The sequence below is a fragment of the Saccharomyces eubayanus genome, chromosome IV (assembly GCF_001298625.1).
Source record: "Saccharomyces eubayanus strain FM1318 chromosome IV, whole genome shotgun sequence".
NCBI lineage: Eukaryota > Fungi > Ascomycota > Saccharomycetes > Saccharomycetales > Saccharomycetaceae > Saccharomyces > Saccharomyces eubayanus.
Window position 1 is genome coordinate 374,791 of NC_030979.1, and position 15,447 is coordinate 390,237.

General features: G+C 40.2%; 4 protein-coding genes across 4 annotated transcripts; 2 read left to right on the forward strand and 2 right to left on the reverse strand.

Annotated features, from left to right (window-relative positions):
* Window positions 1–2,595: 2,595 nt before the first annotated feature.
* PUS9 (pseudouridine synthase PUS9) lies at window positions 2,596–3,984 on the reverse strand (the record flags this gene model as incomplete). Its single annotated transcript, XM_018364237.1, has 1 exon — window positions 2,596–3,984. The coding sequence occupies one exon, from the start codon at window positions 3,982–3,984 to the stop codon at window positions 2,596–2,598; it is 1,389 nt and encodes a 462-aa protein (XP_018223038.1).
* Window positions 3,985–4,279: 295 nt separating this feature from the next.
* On the reverse strand, window positions 4,280–7,069 carry GPR1 (Gpr1p; the record flags this gene model as incomplete). The annotated part of the gene is made up of 1 exon (XM_018364238.1): window positions 4,280–7,069. One exon carries the CDS (start codon window positions 7,067–7,069, stop codon window positions 4,280–4,282), a length of 2,790 nt encoding a protein of 929 aa, XP_018223039.1.
* Window positions 7,070–9,243: 2,174 nt separating this feature from the next.
* DBP10 (ATP-dependent RNA helicase DBP10) lies at window positions 9,244–12,270 on the forward strand (the record flags this gene model as incomplete). Its single annotated transcript, XM_018364239.1, has 1 exon — window positions 9,244–12,270. One exon carries the CDS (start codon window positions 9,244–9,246, stop codon window positions 12,268–12,270), a length of 3,027 nt encoding a protein of 1,008 aa, XP_018223040.1.
* Window positions 12,271–12,607: 337 nt separating this feature from the next.
* Window positions 12,608–14,203, forward strand: PRP9 (SF3a splicing factor complex subunit PRP9; the record flags this gene model as incomplete). The annotated part of the gene is made up of 1 exon (XM_018364240.1): window positions 12,608–14,203. The coding sequence occupies one exon, from the start codon at window positions 12,608–12,610 to the stop codon at window positions 14,201–14,203; it is 1,596 nt and encodes a 531-aa protein (XP_018223041.1).
* Window positions 14,204–15,447: the final 1,244 nt, after the last annotated feature.

Sequence of the window (15,447 nt, forward strand, 5' to 3'; positions counted from 1 at the left end):
TGGAAGTGGTTACATCGCTTGAAGTGGTTGCTTCAGTTGAACTAGTTTGAGCAATGGAAGTGGTTACATCACTTGAAGTGGTTGCATCACTCGAAGTAGTTGTACGATACATAGCGGCTAAACTAGACGAAGCATTTGGACCAACTGAAGTGGTTGAGTCAACAGAACTAGTCAACGCGACTGAAGTGGTCGCATCACTCGAAGTGGTTGCTTCTGTACTTTGCAATGTATATTCGCTAGAAGAATGGCTGCTTGAAGTGGAGCTAGTAGTAATGGAGCTGGTGGTGGTAGATGTGCTTTTAGTGGAAGACGAGGCTTTCGTGCATGTACCATCTGTATTTCCCTTACATTGATAGGTCCAATAAAACCCTGGGAAATCTGTTTGTGAGTGACCTTGGTTATCATAGTTGTTACAACCTGTCGATAAATCAAAAGTGGTGGTACCCCATTGCCAAGTTTGCCAGTATTGAGCGGCATTACCTTGCATATATTCGAATTGGATTTGGAAGTTTGGCATCCAAACAGTACATCCATCAGATGAAGGGTTAGCATAAACCTGAAAAGTAGTAGTGAAATCTGTTGGATCAGTAATTAAGTATGTGTTTTCATTCTTACCGTAAAGTTGTACGGTACTTGAAGGACCCTTGACGCCGATAACCTTTAAGGAATATAAGTACTTCAATGGGATGTCTTTGACTGCAGTAACATGAATGGTGATTTGGTAAACGTTGTCTTTGATCCAGGACACAGAAGTGACATCCATGTCATAATGTAAAATGTTTTGTTGGCTCATGTGCCAGTTGAAGTCCAAATTGGGACAACCGTTGATGGCAGCACTTTCGTCTCTTTTAACGAGGTCAGAATAAGATTTGTCAGCTGCTACCGACTTTGTTAGCAAAGTCGCTAACAGTAAGTAAAATGTGATTAGTAGTTTCTTCATAAGTAATGTGGATACTGATCTTTATTGGAAAGACTAATGAACGATGAAAAAGAGAACATGACAATAATACAGATGGCATAAAAGCAAGGTACATTGCACTGCTTATATATGAAAAATTAAGCCTGCTCATCTCGGCGCTGCAAATGCTAGATCGGTGCAGCAAATTATCTTCTTTGGATGGCATCAGGCTCCGTGAGCATAGAATTGAAGTGCACTGATTTTTTCTTTACCTAGTAGTCCTTGGCAATGGAGAAAAAAAAAGCACCATGTGAATGCTGATCAGGTCTACCCTCTGTCGGTTTCTTCGCTAAGCTGCCGCGCCTGTAGGCACGGAAAAAGAAAAGAGCGCTATCCCTCATTTTTGACATGACAAAGGAAAAAGATAAAGTTTGGCAGAGCCCTGAAAGACGCTCCCCGCCCCACTAACAGAAAAAGAAAAGAAAATATCATACTTAGGATAAAATTGCCAAAACAGTCAGCAAACAAAGGAATCTCCACCTTAAACAGTCACCGCGACCATACAAAACTTTGTCAAACACTCGCAAAGTCGCGCAAGTTTTTTCTCGAATTGGCTCTTGAGTGGAGTCCGATCGTTTAGCTTCAACGAATGTGGAAATACAGCCTCCGGCATTGAATATACACATCCATAACGGGGGTGTTTTCATTTGTCCTCCGGCCAAACGAAAAACTACATCCTCTTCTTTCACCTTGGCGGAACGGTGCATCGAGGAACCAGGAGAAGATGCTTATGTAAGCTCGCAATTAAGCGATATAATATTATCCCAAAGTGGATAACGCCATCGCAGGAGGAAGAAAAGAAGATGACACCACTTCACGCGCCTCAGAAACGAGGTGGGACACCTCTTAAGTCCGGCTTAAACTTAACGCTGTGTAAGCGAAACTTGAAAGAAAAAAATTTCCCACTGCCTTTTCCTTCCGCCCGGAAGCGGTAGCACCGCCTCGTATTTCGCAAAAAAATCTATGTCAGTCACTTAAGGTTTTTTGCTTTTTCGGCTTTGAGCAAAAATTAAGGTTTTTATCGTAGGGATCGGAGGCGCACGCTGACAGAACAGTCGACCGTAGAATTTTTTTCTTCGATAGGGCGAATGGAAGAACTGTTCGGAAGGAGGAGAAAAATAAACAAAAAAGAAGAAAAAAAAGACACCACCCGACTACTGCCTACTGCGCCAGAGTCTCTGAAGGCGGCGAAGAAGGATTTCCTATCCGAGTAATCGGTGACATCAGAGGGCCGCGATCGATGGCTCTAAAGTTTAAGATAGTTTTATCTACTCCGCAAGATTCAAAAAAAGAAAAGTGGGCCAAATAGCGGAAAAGTTTAAAAAGATTTCGATGCTTAACAAACGATAGAGTTGAGTTTTCTCGGGACTAGTCCTTACTTTTTTGGTCCTTAAAACGTTATATTCGGAATGATATAGTGGTTTTAATGGAGAACAAAAGTAAAAGAAAAAGAAAAGTGAGATTGGTGACGCTTCGCATCTCATTGTCTTGCTTACCTTTAAATTTTAAGTTTTTGATAATTATGTTTGTACAGTGATATTATTTTACTTATTGTTTTTTATTTGAAAAAATGGCGAATGACTAATAGAGCATTCCATGTTACATATTGCTTTTTCCGGGAGCGAGGGTCGAATATGCTATGTTATTTGGGCCCATTCTGGATACTCCGTTTTGTAGCGCCATTTTTTCTGTCCACTTTCTTCGTCAGTCTCGGTTGATTCGTATAGGTATGCATGTAACCAAAGATCAAGATCATTAGGACCGGGATCAGTGTACAAATCAGATTCGCAAAGAGTGCACTTTTCTTGTCTTAATACCTCACCGTTAGCGGAATTCTTATGATACCAACTTTTGGCCGGTCTGGTTTTTCCTACTTCATCCAGTCTTGCGATAACTGTATCAAAGTCTATTCCTCCATTTTTGCCTAGATTGCTACTCCATGCTTCTTCATTCGAATAAATCGGATCGTTAGCAATCGGATGTCCTAAGTATTGCAGATGTACCCTAATTTGGTGTGATCGTCCAGTGAGAGGTTTGCACCTTACAATACTTGTCTTTCCGTCGTAGCTTATTCTGTTAAAAACGGTCTTCGCATGCTTGGCGCCTTCATCATCCATTTGGCACACCGCATTAAGAGCAAGTCTTGGCTCAATTAATCTCAATGGTTTCTCAACTACTACTTCTGTCTCTGGAAATTCGCCAATTACTCTAGCCACGTATTCCTTGGTAACTTCTCGAGCTTTCAACTGATCACCAATCTCGTCAGCTCCCTTTGGCGTTTTCGCCAAAAACATTAACCCGCTTGTGAGTCTATCCAATCTATTACACGGATTCACTGCAAAACCCAAATTTCTTTCCAACATCTTCGTGATCGTATTAAACCGATAACGGCCAGTTGGGTGAACAGGTATACCGCTTGGCTTGTCAATAACCAGGATGTCGTTGTCTTCAAAAACAGTTTTTATGGGCCTTGAAGTGACTGGGGGCTCATGCCTATGTACTTTGTGTGTAATTAGATCTCCATTTTTAATTATGCTGGACAAGCCTGCGGCCTTATCATTCAAATAAACACTGCCGCTGGCAATTGTTTTCATATAGTACTCAGGTTCGCGATCTCGGAATTCCGACGTGAAAACGTCAATCAGTTTTTTATTTCTCCAGCGTTCTTTACAAAATGTCTTGTATGTAAAATAATATGGCTTGATTTTCCTCAGGGGTCCCTCGATATCAACTTCATATTCTGGATCAACCTGTCTGTGCTTAGGCTTCTTGTTCCCTATTTCTCGCGATTGGAATGTGGACTTATCAATTAAACTTGACCGTTTGTTTAACTTGGTTCTCTTTATTTTCTTCTTTTGTTGAATTTCCCTCTCTCGTTCGACTTCATTTCGCAAATGCTTATTGAATTCATCCGAAGTTACTCTTGATTCCGAAGTAAGATTTGCTGTTAACGCGCTCCGTTTGAGATTCTGAGACATAATGGTTGGCACTCTAAAAAATTTGTTTAGACTTTTGTTTCTTAGCATGAGGTGATGCCCGCTCCATAATTTGAGGAATTATCTATTGTTTTGCATGCTTAAAAAAAGTTCACATTACTTCGCTCATTAAGTTCTTTAGTTTTTGAATGAATAATTTGCTGTGCGAGAAAAAAGAAAAAGAAACTAAATCATCACAAATTATACTGTTGACTAAATTTGATCCGTAATGCAACATACTATATGAATATATGTATAGGATAAACAAAGGCTATCTATGCTAGGTTCGCGTTATCGTACTTCGCCTTTTTGTTGATATTGTTGAAAGTTAGGGGATGCCACACTTTTACGGTCCATTTTTCAGGAAAGCTATCAAGTCCATGTTATTGCTATCACTATCATTCTTTAAATCATTTCCTGAACAAGGAGTAACATCAGGGACGGGAGGCTTCACAGTGTGATTTTTGGTGATCGCTGCCCTCTGAGAATGTAGACCTTTATTTACTTGTGTAACATTTTTATCGTCGTTTGTGCCAACATTTAAAGAAAAGCTTGATTTAAAAATGCTATCACTTGAAGTGTCCTGCTGTTGGTTTTTGTTTTTGTTTTTGTTTAGTGCAAATTCCAATCCAGGTAAAGGGAAACGGTCGTGGTTGTACTGAATTTTTAACAACCTGTCTAGTTCATCAAGGTCTATACCAGCAAGCATCGGAATATGGTGAATTAACCGCCAAAACAGGGGCACCTCAATCTCTTCGGCCTTTATAGTATTTAGCATGGTCTGTACTTCAAGTGAGTTTGTTTGAAGAGATCTATCACTGCCATTTGTTTTGGTCTCATCTGATTCTGTGCGTTTCTTATCGCTTGATTCCTTGGCTGAATAATATTTTTCCCAATATTCAAAATCATCACAGTTGTCGTGAAAATCAAAGTGAAATTTTAACTCAAATAACTGTTCAAAAAAGCGTTGGATAAACCACATAATACGCTTTGTAGTGCTTGTAGAATATCTCCAACACTTTCTTTTCCTCCATTTTCCACGGTAATACCAACCTCTTTTGCCCCATTTACTATAGCAAAGGTTCAAAATTTCCTTTTCGCCAAGCTCGCCTTTTAAAACAAATTTTTCAGTAAGGAATTTTGATTCCGTTTTGGCCCATGAATAATTCCAAGGTTTTTCTTTGAACAGATAAACAATAACGTCGACGAGACAGCTTAATGGTCTCACACAAGTATCGATATATGTCACCCACATAGTGGGTCCATGTTTTATTTCATAGCTGTATTGCAACGCATCCGCAATGATGGGAAAAAGCCAAATCGCAATATACGATAGTGGATAAATGAATATGGCTCTCAGATTCTTCTGAATTTGTGACCTGCGCTTTTTCATATCTTTATAAGTTTGAGCTTGAAAGTGTCGTTGTACATCAGTAACGTTTAAATTGTCGTCCCTGATTGTATCGCTAATGCTATTGTGCGAAAAATCTTTATTTTGGACGAATGCTTCATTAAAAGCAGGAGGAATATTATTAGTTGTAGCATTATTATTAGTATTATTGGTATTATTAGTATTATTAGTATTATTAGTATTATTAGTATTATTAGTAGTAGTAGTAGTATTTTTATTGTTGTTCTTGTTGTTGTTGTTGATGTTGTTGACGTTGTTCTTGTTCTTGTTGTTCTTGTTGTTTCTACTGTTGCAATCATCATCATCATTATTATTATGATTTAACGCTTCGAGGGGTGATGCTAAGGAATTCAAGCAAGAAAAAGTCTGGTGTTCCAGCATTGAACTCTTTCTTGTATCCAGTCTTCCATTTTCCATTCCAAAAGCTGCATCACGCTCCTCTTGTTCCATCTTAAAACCTAGGGGATTTATTGATATGTCATTATTACAGTCAAACGGATCATTTTTCTCTAAATCTTGGTTTGCAGGCGTTATAATCTTGGATTTATTAGCCGGCTTAGTAGTGTTATAGTCAAGCAACCGTACTCCACCATTAATGGGGATGTTTTCATTGCTTCCTGTATATGCAGGCAATTCATGCGAGTTTTGGCCGAGATTAAAAGTGCCACTACTACTTGAATCATCTGTTGTTTCCTCACCTGGCTCTACCAGAGATATGGTGAAAAAATTTCTCAGGTTCTTTAAAAAACGTAACAATGGCGATTTAAGATAACTTTTAAGATACCACCTAACTTTCCCCATATGGCCCAAACTTAGCAGTTTTTTTTTATCTTTCTCTTCCTCTTCCTCTTGTTGTGGATTATGATTGAAATCTCCAATTTGTTTTTTGATTCTTTTACTTTCACTGGTAACAAAAACATAAATACTGATGTAAATGGCGAAAATAGAAACAATAATAAAGTATCTGGGACCCCAACTCAATACGATTTTGTACCAATATGGTTTGGGTGGCAAATAGCACCATGCACTCCAAGGCTTGTAACCGCCTTGTCTGGGAGAATCAGGGAAATTGTAGTTATTGTTGTCCAAGACAACGGTAGTGTCAGAATCATCATTGAGTTTATTATAGTTAATGAAGGCTAAGCTCGCTAAAATGGCCGGTATTAAAGCAGTAATAGGCCAGATGTAAGATCTTTTCTTGTATAGTCCGCCTTCCATATTGCCGGAACTTCTATTACGCCATTTCCAACTAGGTTTGAATATTAGCACAGCAAAATGAATGGCGAAAATCATTATGGCCATATCTGCACCCTCAATAGCAAAGGCTGTAAACCAACCCAGTACATTAAAAAATGCGGGTTCTGCATACACACTGTTATTGATCAGAATAATCATAGGATAAATCATTAGAATTAAGGCTTTTAGAAAGTCACAAATTATTAAAAATGCAATCAGATCATGTCTAAAAACCTTTCTCCTCTTATCCATCTTGGAAAGAAAGAACATTCCAAAGCACCCGGCAAGGAGCGACACGCCAGAGGCGGTTATAGCTATTATCCTTAACTGTAATAGTTGTGGGGCTGTGAAGGTGGATGTCATTCCTGGCAGCCCCAATAGTTGGTTGACGGTGGTGGTATTAAGTTCTCGGAGAACATTTGTCTTTTCTTCTGGTAAGGACGACCTTATCGATGTGTTAGGATTCAGGGATGATCCCWTGATGATCATAATTCGAATGAGAAACTTGGCTCTGTTTCTTTGTTCGCCACCCGTTTGCTTGCTTGCTTGCTTGTTTGTTTGCTTGTTTGCTTGTAGTTGTTTGGCTATCGCCGTGTCTTGCTGTCTTCGTATGACTGCACCCACACGTTGCTGATATTATGCCAGAGATTGAGAAGCCACGAAAAAGTAGAAATGGAGCAGAAAAGGGCGTGCGTTTGTACTAAGTGTGTTTTCCACGAAGAATGGCAATAAAAATCTTATACTTGTCTGGTTATGTTAGTTCTACAACGTATGTTACGGTATCTTTTCTTTCAATCAGACAATAGGCCCAGCTAATTTCGGGAAGAGCGACGATGTTCAATACTAAAAAAAGAATTTAATTAAAAAATTAAAACAAAAAAGAAAAAGAAAAAAATTCATTACTAAGGCGTTGGGCAAGAAATAGAGGGTTTGTATTTACAGAGGGGTTCTTCATTTGTTATGAGGGTCGATCACTATTTGTGACCGTCTTTATTGAACGGAGATGGTCCTATTTAATGAGCGACGTTAATGATCGGAGTAAGCTTGCAAAGCATATCGTGGGAGAGTTATTCAAGCGTTCGAACCGGTGTGGTGTGTGGGTGTCTCTTTATTTCACGCAGGAGATGGGCCCACTTCCAAGAACCCTATCGCCAATATAGAGACAGCAGGATTGTCCTGGGGCCACAGCACGTTGCGTCGAGGCTAGTTCTATTGTTATGTCGAGGTCCTCTGCGGTGCCCGTAGCAGGGTCTCGTAACGTGCACGATTTGATCTGGATCGGGTCTTGTAGTGACCGGAATTGCAATGTCAGGGCACTTGTATCCTGTAGAGCCTTGATGGTGTCCTCCTTCGAGCACATGGACGCAAAGCTTTTTATCCGGATGGTATCCTTGTACAGCGCAGCATTGTCTCTTCCGCGAACTATCACGATTTCGTTGGTTCCCTTCAGCTTTTCACTGACAAACCAGGATCCCTGGTAGTTTGGGTCACCTTGCGGCATAGACAAGCCGACTTTCTGTCCTATCGTGTACGACCACAACCCATCGTGTTTGCCCCACGGTGTTTTGCTCCCGGACTCCGGATCGATGGTTATTATATTTCCTGGTAAACTGGGCAGATAATGCTTGAGGAAGTTCTTGAATTTCCCATGCTGTGAATTATTAACGAAGCAAATCCCCTGTGAATCTGGTTTTGCTGCTGTAGGGAGGCCCACGTATTTTGCTAGATCTCGCACTTCAGGTTTGGTCAGATGGCCAATGGGTAGCAACAACGACGATAAAACTGCCGGGTCAATTTGGGAAAGGTAATAGCTTTGATCCTTGGGCTTGTAAATACTTCTTAGTAAATGGAATGACTGTCTACTTTCCACCTCTTGCATGACTCGGGCATAGTGACCCGTAACAAGCCAATAGTTATTAACGCCATACTTCTCATCCAGATACTCTCTTAGCTTACCAAACTTGACAAACTTGTTGCAGCCGATATCCGGATTGGGCGTCGATCCTTCACTGTAACCTTTTAGCATTGGTTCGAACACGTCAATCCAATAATCTTGCTCGAAGTTGACCTTGTCTACTGTAATGTTTAAATGTTCAGCCACGCGGTTTACGTCTTTCCAGTCTTTCTCGTAGCACGGTTCCTTCCCAGGATCATCCAGAGATTGCGATTCCGACCAGTTCTGCATGTAAATTCCTCGAGTGTTCGGAAACTCCCCCGCAAATAGTGCTGCCGCTACCGAAGAATCCACACCAGATGACATCGCCACTATGACATTGTCAAACTTGGCCGGCAATCGCTGTGGTTTGTATGGCGCAGTGCCTCTTCGTGCCAGTAAGCCCAGGTATCTCGCTAGCATTCTCAAATCCGGTGAGTATAAAGCTGCCAATCTTGCACTCCTAGTAGCTTGCAACGTTGCAAAGGCCTCATATTCTTCTATAGTAACGACCTTTTGTCGCTATAGGTGAGAAGAGCTCGAATTATCAACTACCCGGCGCTTTTAAAATTTTTCAAGCGATGAGATGAAATTTCTACGAGACGAAAGTGCAAATGGCGTTTATGAGAGGGCCACTGGTTCTATTGCGAGTCTATTCTGTTTGAAGTTTGAGTTGGTTGTTCTTGAGTTACTGTCATTCACATTACTAAAGAACTCCTAGAACTTAAAAATGGCAGGCGTACAGAAAAGGAGAAGAGATCTTGGAGACCAAGACGGTAGCGGAAGTGAAGAAGAAGACGCCGCCTTCGACATTGCCAACGATATCGCTTTGAATGCCAGTGAAAGTGATTCTGATGATTCCGGCAGTGAGGAAGAAGCTGATTATGGCCTCGGTGGTGTCCAAGATGTCATCGAGTATAGCTCAGACGAAGAGGAGAAGGAAAAGAATAAGAAGAAGACCGATGCCAAGAATACCAAGAAAAGCAAGGAAGGTAATAAGACCAAGACTACGACCAAGACTAAGAATGGTAAAAAAGAAACAGCAGCATTTCCAACATTGGAACTTTCAGACGATGAAAACAGTGCACCTGGTAAAAATCAAGCCGATGATGATGAGGATGATGTCAATGAATATTTCTCTACCACGAATTTGGAAAAGTCAAAGCACAAAAAGGGCAGTTTCCCCAGTTTTGGTTTGTCTAAAATAGTGTTGAACAACATTAAGAGAAAGGGGTTCCGTCAACCTACACCCATTCAAAGAAAAACTATCCCATTGATTTTACAAAGTAGAGATATCGTCGGTATGGCACGTACCGGTTCCGGTAAAACAGCAGCATTCATCTTGCCCATGATAGAAAAACTGAAGAGCCATTCTGGTAAAATCGGTGCTCGTGCTGTGATTCTGTCGCCTTCCAGAGAGTTGGCCATGCAAACGTTCAATGTCTTCAAAGACTTCGCTAAGGGTACAGCGTTAAGAAGTGTTCTCTTGACCGGTGGTGACTCCTTGGAAGAGCAATTTAGCATGATGATGTCCAATCCGGATGTGATCATCGCTACTCCTGGTAGATTCCTGCATTTGAAGGTCGAAATGAACCTCGATTTGAAGAGTGTAGAATATGTCGTTTTTGATGAGGCTGATAGACTTTTTGAAATGGGGTTTCAAGAACAATTAAATGAATTACTGGCATCCTTGCCTACAACAAGACAAACTTTGTTGTTTTCTGCAACCTTGCCCAACTCTTTGGTTGATTTTGTTAAGGCCGGTTTAGTTAACCCAGTTTTAGTTCGTTTAGATACTGAAACAAAAGTTTCTGAAAATTTGGAAATGCTATTCGTCTCCACGAAAAATGACGATAGAGAAGCTAATCTACTATACATTTTGCAAGAGGTTATAAAGATTCCATTGGCAACGAGTGAGCAATTGCAAAAACTTCAAAAGAGTAACAATGAAGCAGCCGACAGTGAATCAGATGATGAAAATGACCGTCAAAAAAAGAGGAAGAATTTCAAGAGGGAAAAGTTCCGTAAACAAAGAATGCCTGGTGGTAACGAATTGCCTTCTGAAAAGGCAACTATTTTGTTTGTTCCAACCCGACACCATGTGGAATATATCTCTCAATTGTTAAGGGATTGTGGATTTTTGATCTCGTATATTTACGGTACTTTGGATCAACATGCTCGTAAACGTCAATTGTATAACTTTAGAGCAGGTCTGACTTCCATCTTGGTTGTTACAGATGTTGCTGCCAGAGGTGTTGATATCCCAATGTTGGCTAACGTCATTAACTACACACTACCTGGTTCATCGAAAATCTTTGTTCATCGTGTCGGTAGAACCGCAAGAGCTGGTAACAAAGGTTGGGCGTATTCTATTGTGGCAGAAAACGAACTACCTTATTTACTAGATTTGGAATTATTTTTGGGTAAAAAGATTCTTCTGGCACCTATGTACGATTCCCTCGCAGCCTTAATGAAGAAAAGATGGGTGGATGAAGGTAAACCGGAATATACATTCCAACCGCCAAGTCTTTCTTACACAAAGAGACTTGTCTTGGGTGCATGTCCTAGATTGGACGTGGAAGGATTAGGAGATCTTTATAAAAATTTGATGACTTCTAATTTCGACTTGCAGTTGGCCAAGAAAACTGCGCTGAAGGCAGAACAATTATACTACAGGACTCGTACTGCCGCATCACCTGAATCCTTGAAGAGAAGTAAGGAGATTATTGCATCTGGCTGGGATGCTCAAAATGCATATTTTGGTAAGAACGAAGAAAAAGAAAAGTTGGATTTCTTGGCTAAGTTGCAAAACAGAAGAAACAAAGAAACTGTGTTTGAATTCACAAGAAACCCAGATGACGAGATGTCTGTGTTGATGAAAAGAAGAAGAAGACAACTGGCCCCAATTCAACGAAAGTCCCGTGAAAGAAGGGAACTATTAGAAAAGGAAAGAATGGCTGGTCTTTCACATTCTATTGAAGATGAAATTCTGAAGGGTAATGATGGTGAGACTGGTTACACGATATCCGAAGATGCTTTAAAAGAATTCGAAGACGCAGACCAATTATTGGAGGCACAAGAAAACGACAGTAAGAAGAAAAATAAGCCAAAGACGTTCAAAGATCCATCTTTCTTCTTGAGTCATTATGCGCCAGCTGGTGAAATACAGGACAAACAATTGCAGATAACTGGTGGGTTTGCAAATGATGCTGCACATGCTGCTTACGATCTGAACAGCGACGATAAGGTGCAAGTTCACAAACAAACAGCCACTGTGAAATGGGATAAAAAAAGAAAGAAGTATGTTAACACTCAAGGTATTGATAACAAAAAATATATCATTGGTGAAAGTGGTCAAAAGATCGCGGCAAGTTTCAGATCTGGTAGATTCGATGATTGGTCAAAGGCAAGAAACTTAAAACCATTGAAGGTCGGTTCCAGGGAATCAAGCATCCCATCCAACCTGCTTGCAGATCCTTCACAAGGCCCAGGTGCTCGTGGTGGGGCTGTTCGTGGGAAGTTCAAGCATAAACAAATGAAGGCACCTAAAATGCCCGATAAACATAGAGACAATTACTACACCCAAAAGAAGAAAGTTGAAAAGGCTCTTCAAAGTGGTGTTAATGTAAGGGGTTATAACAATGCTCCAGGTTTAAGAAGTGAATTGAAATCCACTGATCAAATTAGAAAAGATAGAGCTGCCGCAGAGAAAAAACGTGCAAAGAATGCTCGTCCTACTAAAAAGCGTAAATTTTAGCCAAGTAATCAATTAAAATCTACAGATATATAGTTTACGTATGTACCATAGTAACAAAAAAAAGAGGATGACGCATTTGTCGTTTTTGCCCTTTTAGCTTTCGCTGATTTATTAACTACTCTATCCTGTATATATATATATATTTTTTATAGCGGGCTTTAAAATATCCGCCTTTTCGATGAGACAGCAAAGAAGTGTTAGTTAGGCACTGCTGAATGAAGAGTAAAAATATACACATTACTAGTAAAGTAGACCATAAAGCAGTGCCAGCTAAGCTTAGGAACTGCGTATCCACCTGAAGTTTATTCAAATAAGACCAGGAAGGCCACAAACTCAAATGGATATTTTAGAGACGAAAAGATCTTTGTTGGAAGACTTGGAAATTATTGAGAATGCCATAACAGAAAGAATTCAACGGAATCCGGAGTTGTATTACCATTATATATTGGAAGCAGGCAAGCTGTTTCCCGATGTTAAACAACCCAGGTCTTCGTTGGTTTCTGAGAACAAAATTTACAAACTGAAAAAGGACAAGAGAAATAGAAAGCAGGTAATTTTACAACAGCATGAGATAGATCTTTTTCTTCGAGACTATAAAGAGAAACAAAAGTTAGCCAATGAAATAAAGATTCCGCAAGACGTTCAGGAGGATGACAAAGATTTGCGTGGTTTTGAACAAAAGTTACAAGAACTTGAAGAAGAACTGATAAACGAGCAAGAAAATTTCCAACTGGATATGAATCTAAAGAGAGGCAGATATGCACTATTCTCTTCTTCTGCTGAACCATCGAAGCGCACCAACATTCTTTCTGAAAGAGCCAGGGACATAGATTTGAATAGGTTGTTTACCAGAGACGAGCAATATGGTGAATATATGGAGCTTGAACAATTCCATTCTTTATGGTTGAATGTGATTAGACGAGGCGATTGTTCTTTGCTCCAATTTCTCGACACCGTGGAATTATTTGTAGATGATGAAAAATATTTGCTAGTACCACCGATGGATCGTAAAAATGATAGATATATGTCCTTCTTGATAAAGTTAAGCGAATACGTGGAAGACTTTTTTCATAAAAGTTACGTTTTGTTCGAGAAAGAAGTAGTAGAAGGTTTAATCAAGTCCGACTTTGAGAATTCATACTGCAGAGGATTTTTGAAATCTGAATCAAAGGGGATTTATTGTCCTCTTTGTTATAAGTGGTTCAAGACACAGGCTGTTTTCGAAAACCATATACCAGGGAAAACCCATAAGAAGAATGAAGCCAAAAGAAAAAGGGCCGTATACTCTGAATACAAATTGCATCGATACTTGAGACTTCTTAAGGATGAACTGTTCCATACGAAAAGTTTCGTGGAAAGAAAGCTGGCATTCACAGCGAATGAAAGAATGGTGGAAATGAATGGTCTAACGCAGAAATATGAAGCACCCGCATACGATGTAACTGAAAGGGAGGGTGATGGGCAAGGTGGTGACGAGCAAAAAGACGATAAGCTACAAGGAAAGCATATGTTCGGTAAATCCTTTGATATGCCACTAGGCCCCGACGGATTGCCTATGCCATACTGGCTATATAAACTACATGGGCTTGACAGAGAGTACCTTTGTGAAATCTGCGGGAATAAAACCTATAATGGGCGGCGGACTTTTGAAAGGCATTTCAATGAAGAGACACATCTTTACCACTTGCGATGCCTGGGTATCGAACCCTCCTCAATCTTCAAAGGCATAACAAAGATTGCAGAAGCACAAAAGCTTTGGAACAATACACCAAGGCAGCCACAATTCGTAACCTCGACAGCAGCCGTACCAGCAGATAAAAAGCTTTCGCAGACAAAACTTCCCGTTGAAATGGAACTGGAAGAAGAGGACGAACAGGGGAATGTGATGAGCAAGAAGGTGTACGATGAGCTCAAAAAGCAAGGCCTGGTGTGAACTACACCTACCCTATATATGTGTATATACATATATATTTATATTCATGTTGAGCAAAAGCAAATGTATAGTGTCTATTTGATAAAACAGGTATAGCATGTTCGTTTTTGTTACCCGATGCGTGAGCTTTTTGAAAAGCGAAAAACAATTTGAGGACCCAATATAATGGATGAAAACTGATATGAAGACAGGTTGACGCTGTTAGAAAGGCAAAGAACCGCAATAAACTTAACAAAAGTATACGCTAATAATGGATCCACATAACCCAATTGGTATGTTGTTAATTAAAATTCCATTTTCGGAGGCAATTGAGCACGCTATCTCCTATAGCTTGGCTTCTTTTCGCAATTAGTTCATTTACCCCTATATCACTAATACTAACTATCTTTATATAGTCCTTGATCAGGGTACTGGTTTCGTCAAGATTGGACGTGCTGGTGAGAATTTCCCAGATTACACGTTTCCTTCCATTGTTGGTAGGCCCATCTTAAGAGCGGAAGAGCGTGCTAGCGTTACCACACCATTAAAGGATATTATGATTGGTGATGAGGCAAGTGACGTTCGTTCCTATCTACAAATTTCTTATCCCATGGAAAATGGTATCATTAAGAACTGGACAGATATGGAGCTTCTTTGGGATTATGCCTTTTTCGAACAGATGAAATTACCATCCACTTCTAACGGTAAGATTTTATTAACGGAACCACCAATGAATCCATTGAAAAATAGGGAAAAGATGTGCGAAGTGATGTTTGAAAAGTACGATTTCGGTGGAGTTTACGTTGCTATCCAGGCCGTTCTGGCATTATACGCACAAGGGTTGTCGTCAGGGGTTGTTGTTGATTCTGGTGACGGTGTCACCCATATAGTTCCAGTTTATGAATCCGTTGTGTTGAATCATCTGACAAGAAGATTAGATGTTGCAGGTAGAGACGTCACTAGACACCTAATTGATCTACTCTCTCGTCGTGGTTACGCCTTCAACAGAACCGCTGATTTTGAGACTGTTCGTCAAATAAAGGAAAAACTGTGTTATGTCTCATATGACTTAGACTTGGATACAAAATTAGCCAGGGAGACAACCACTCTTGTGGAATCGTATGAGCTACCAGATGGTAGAACAATCAAAGTGGGTYAAGAAAGATTTGAAGCTCCAGAATGTTTATTCCAACCTGGTTTGGTCGACGTCGAACAACCAGGTGTAGGAGAACTACTATTCAATACCGTGCAATCAGCCGACGTTG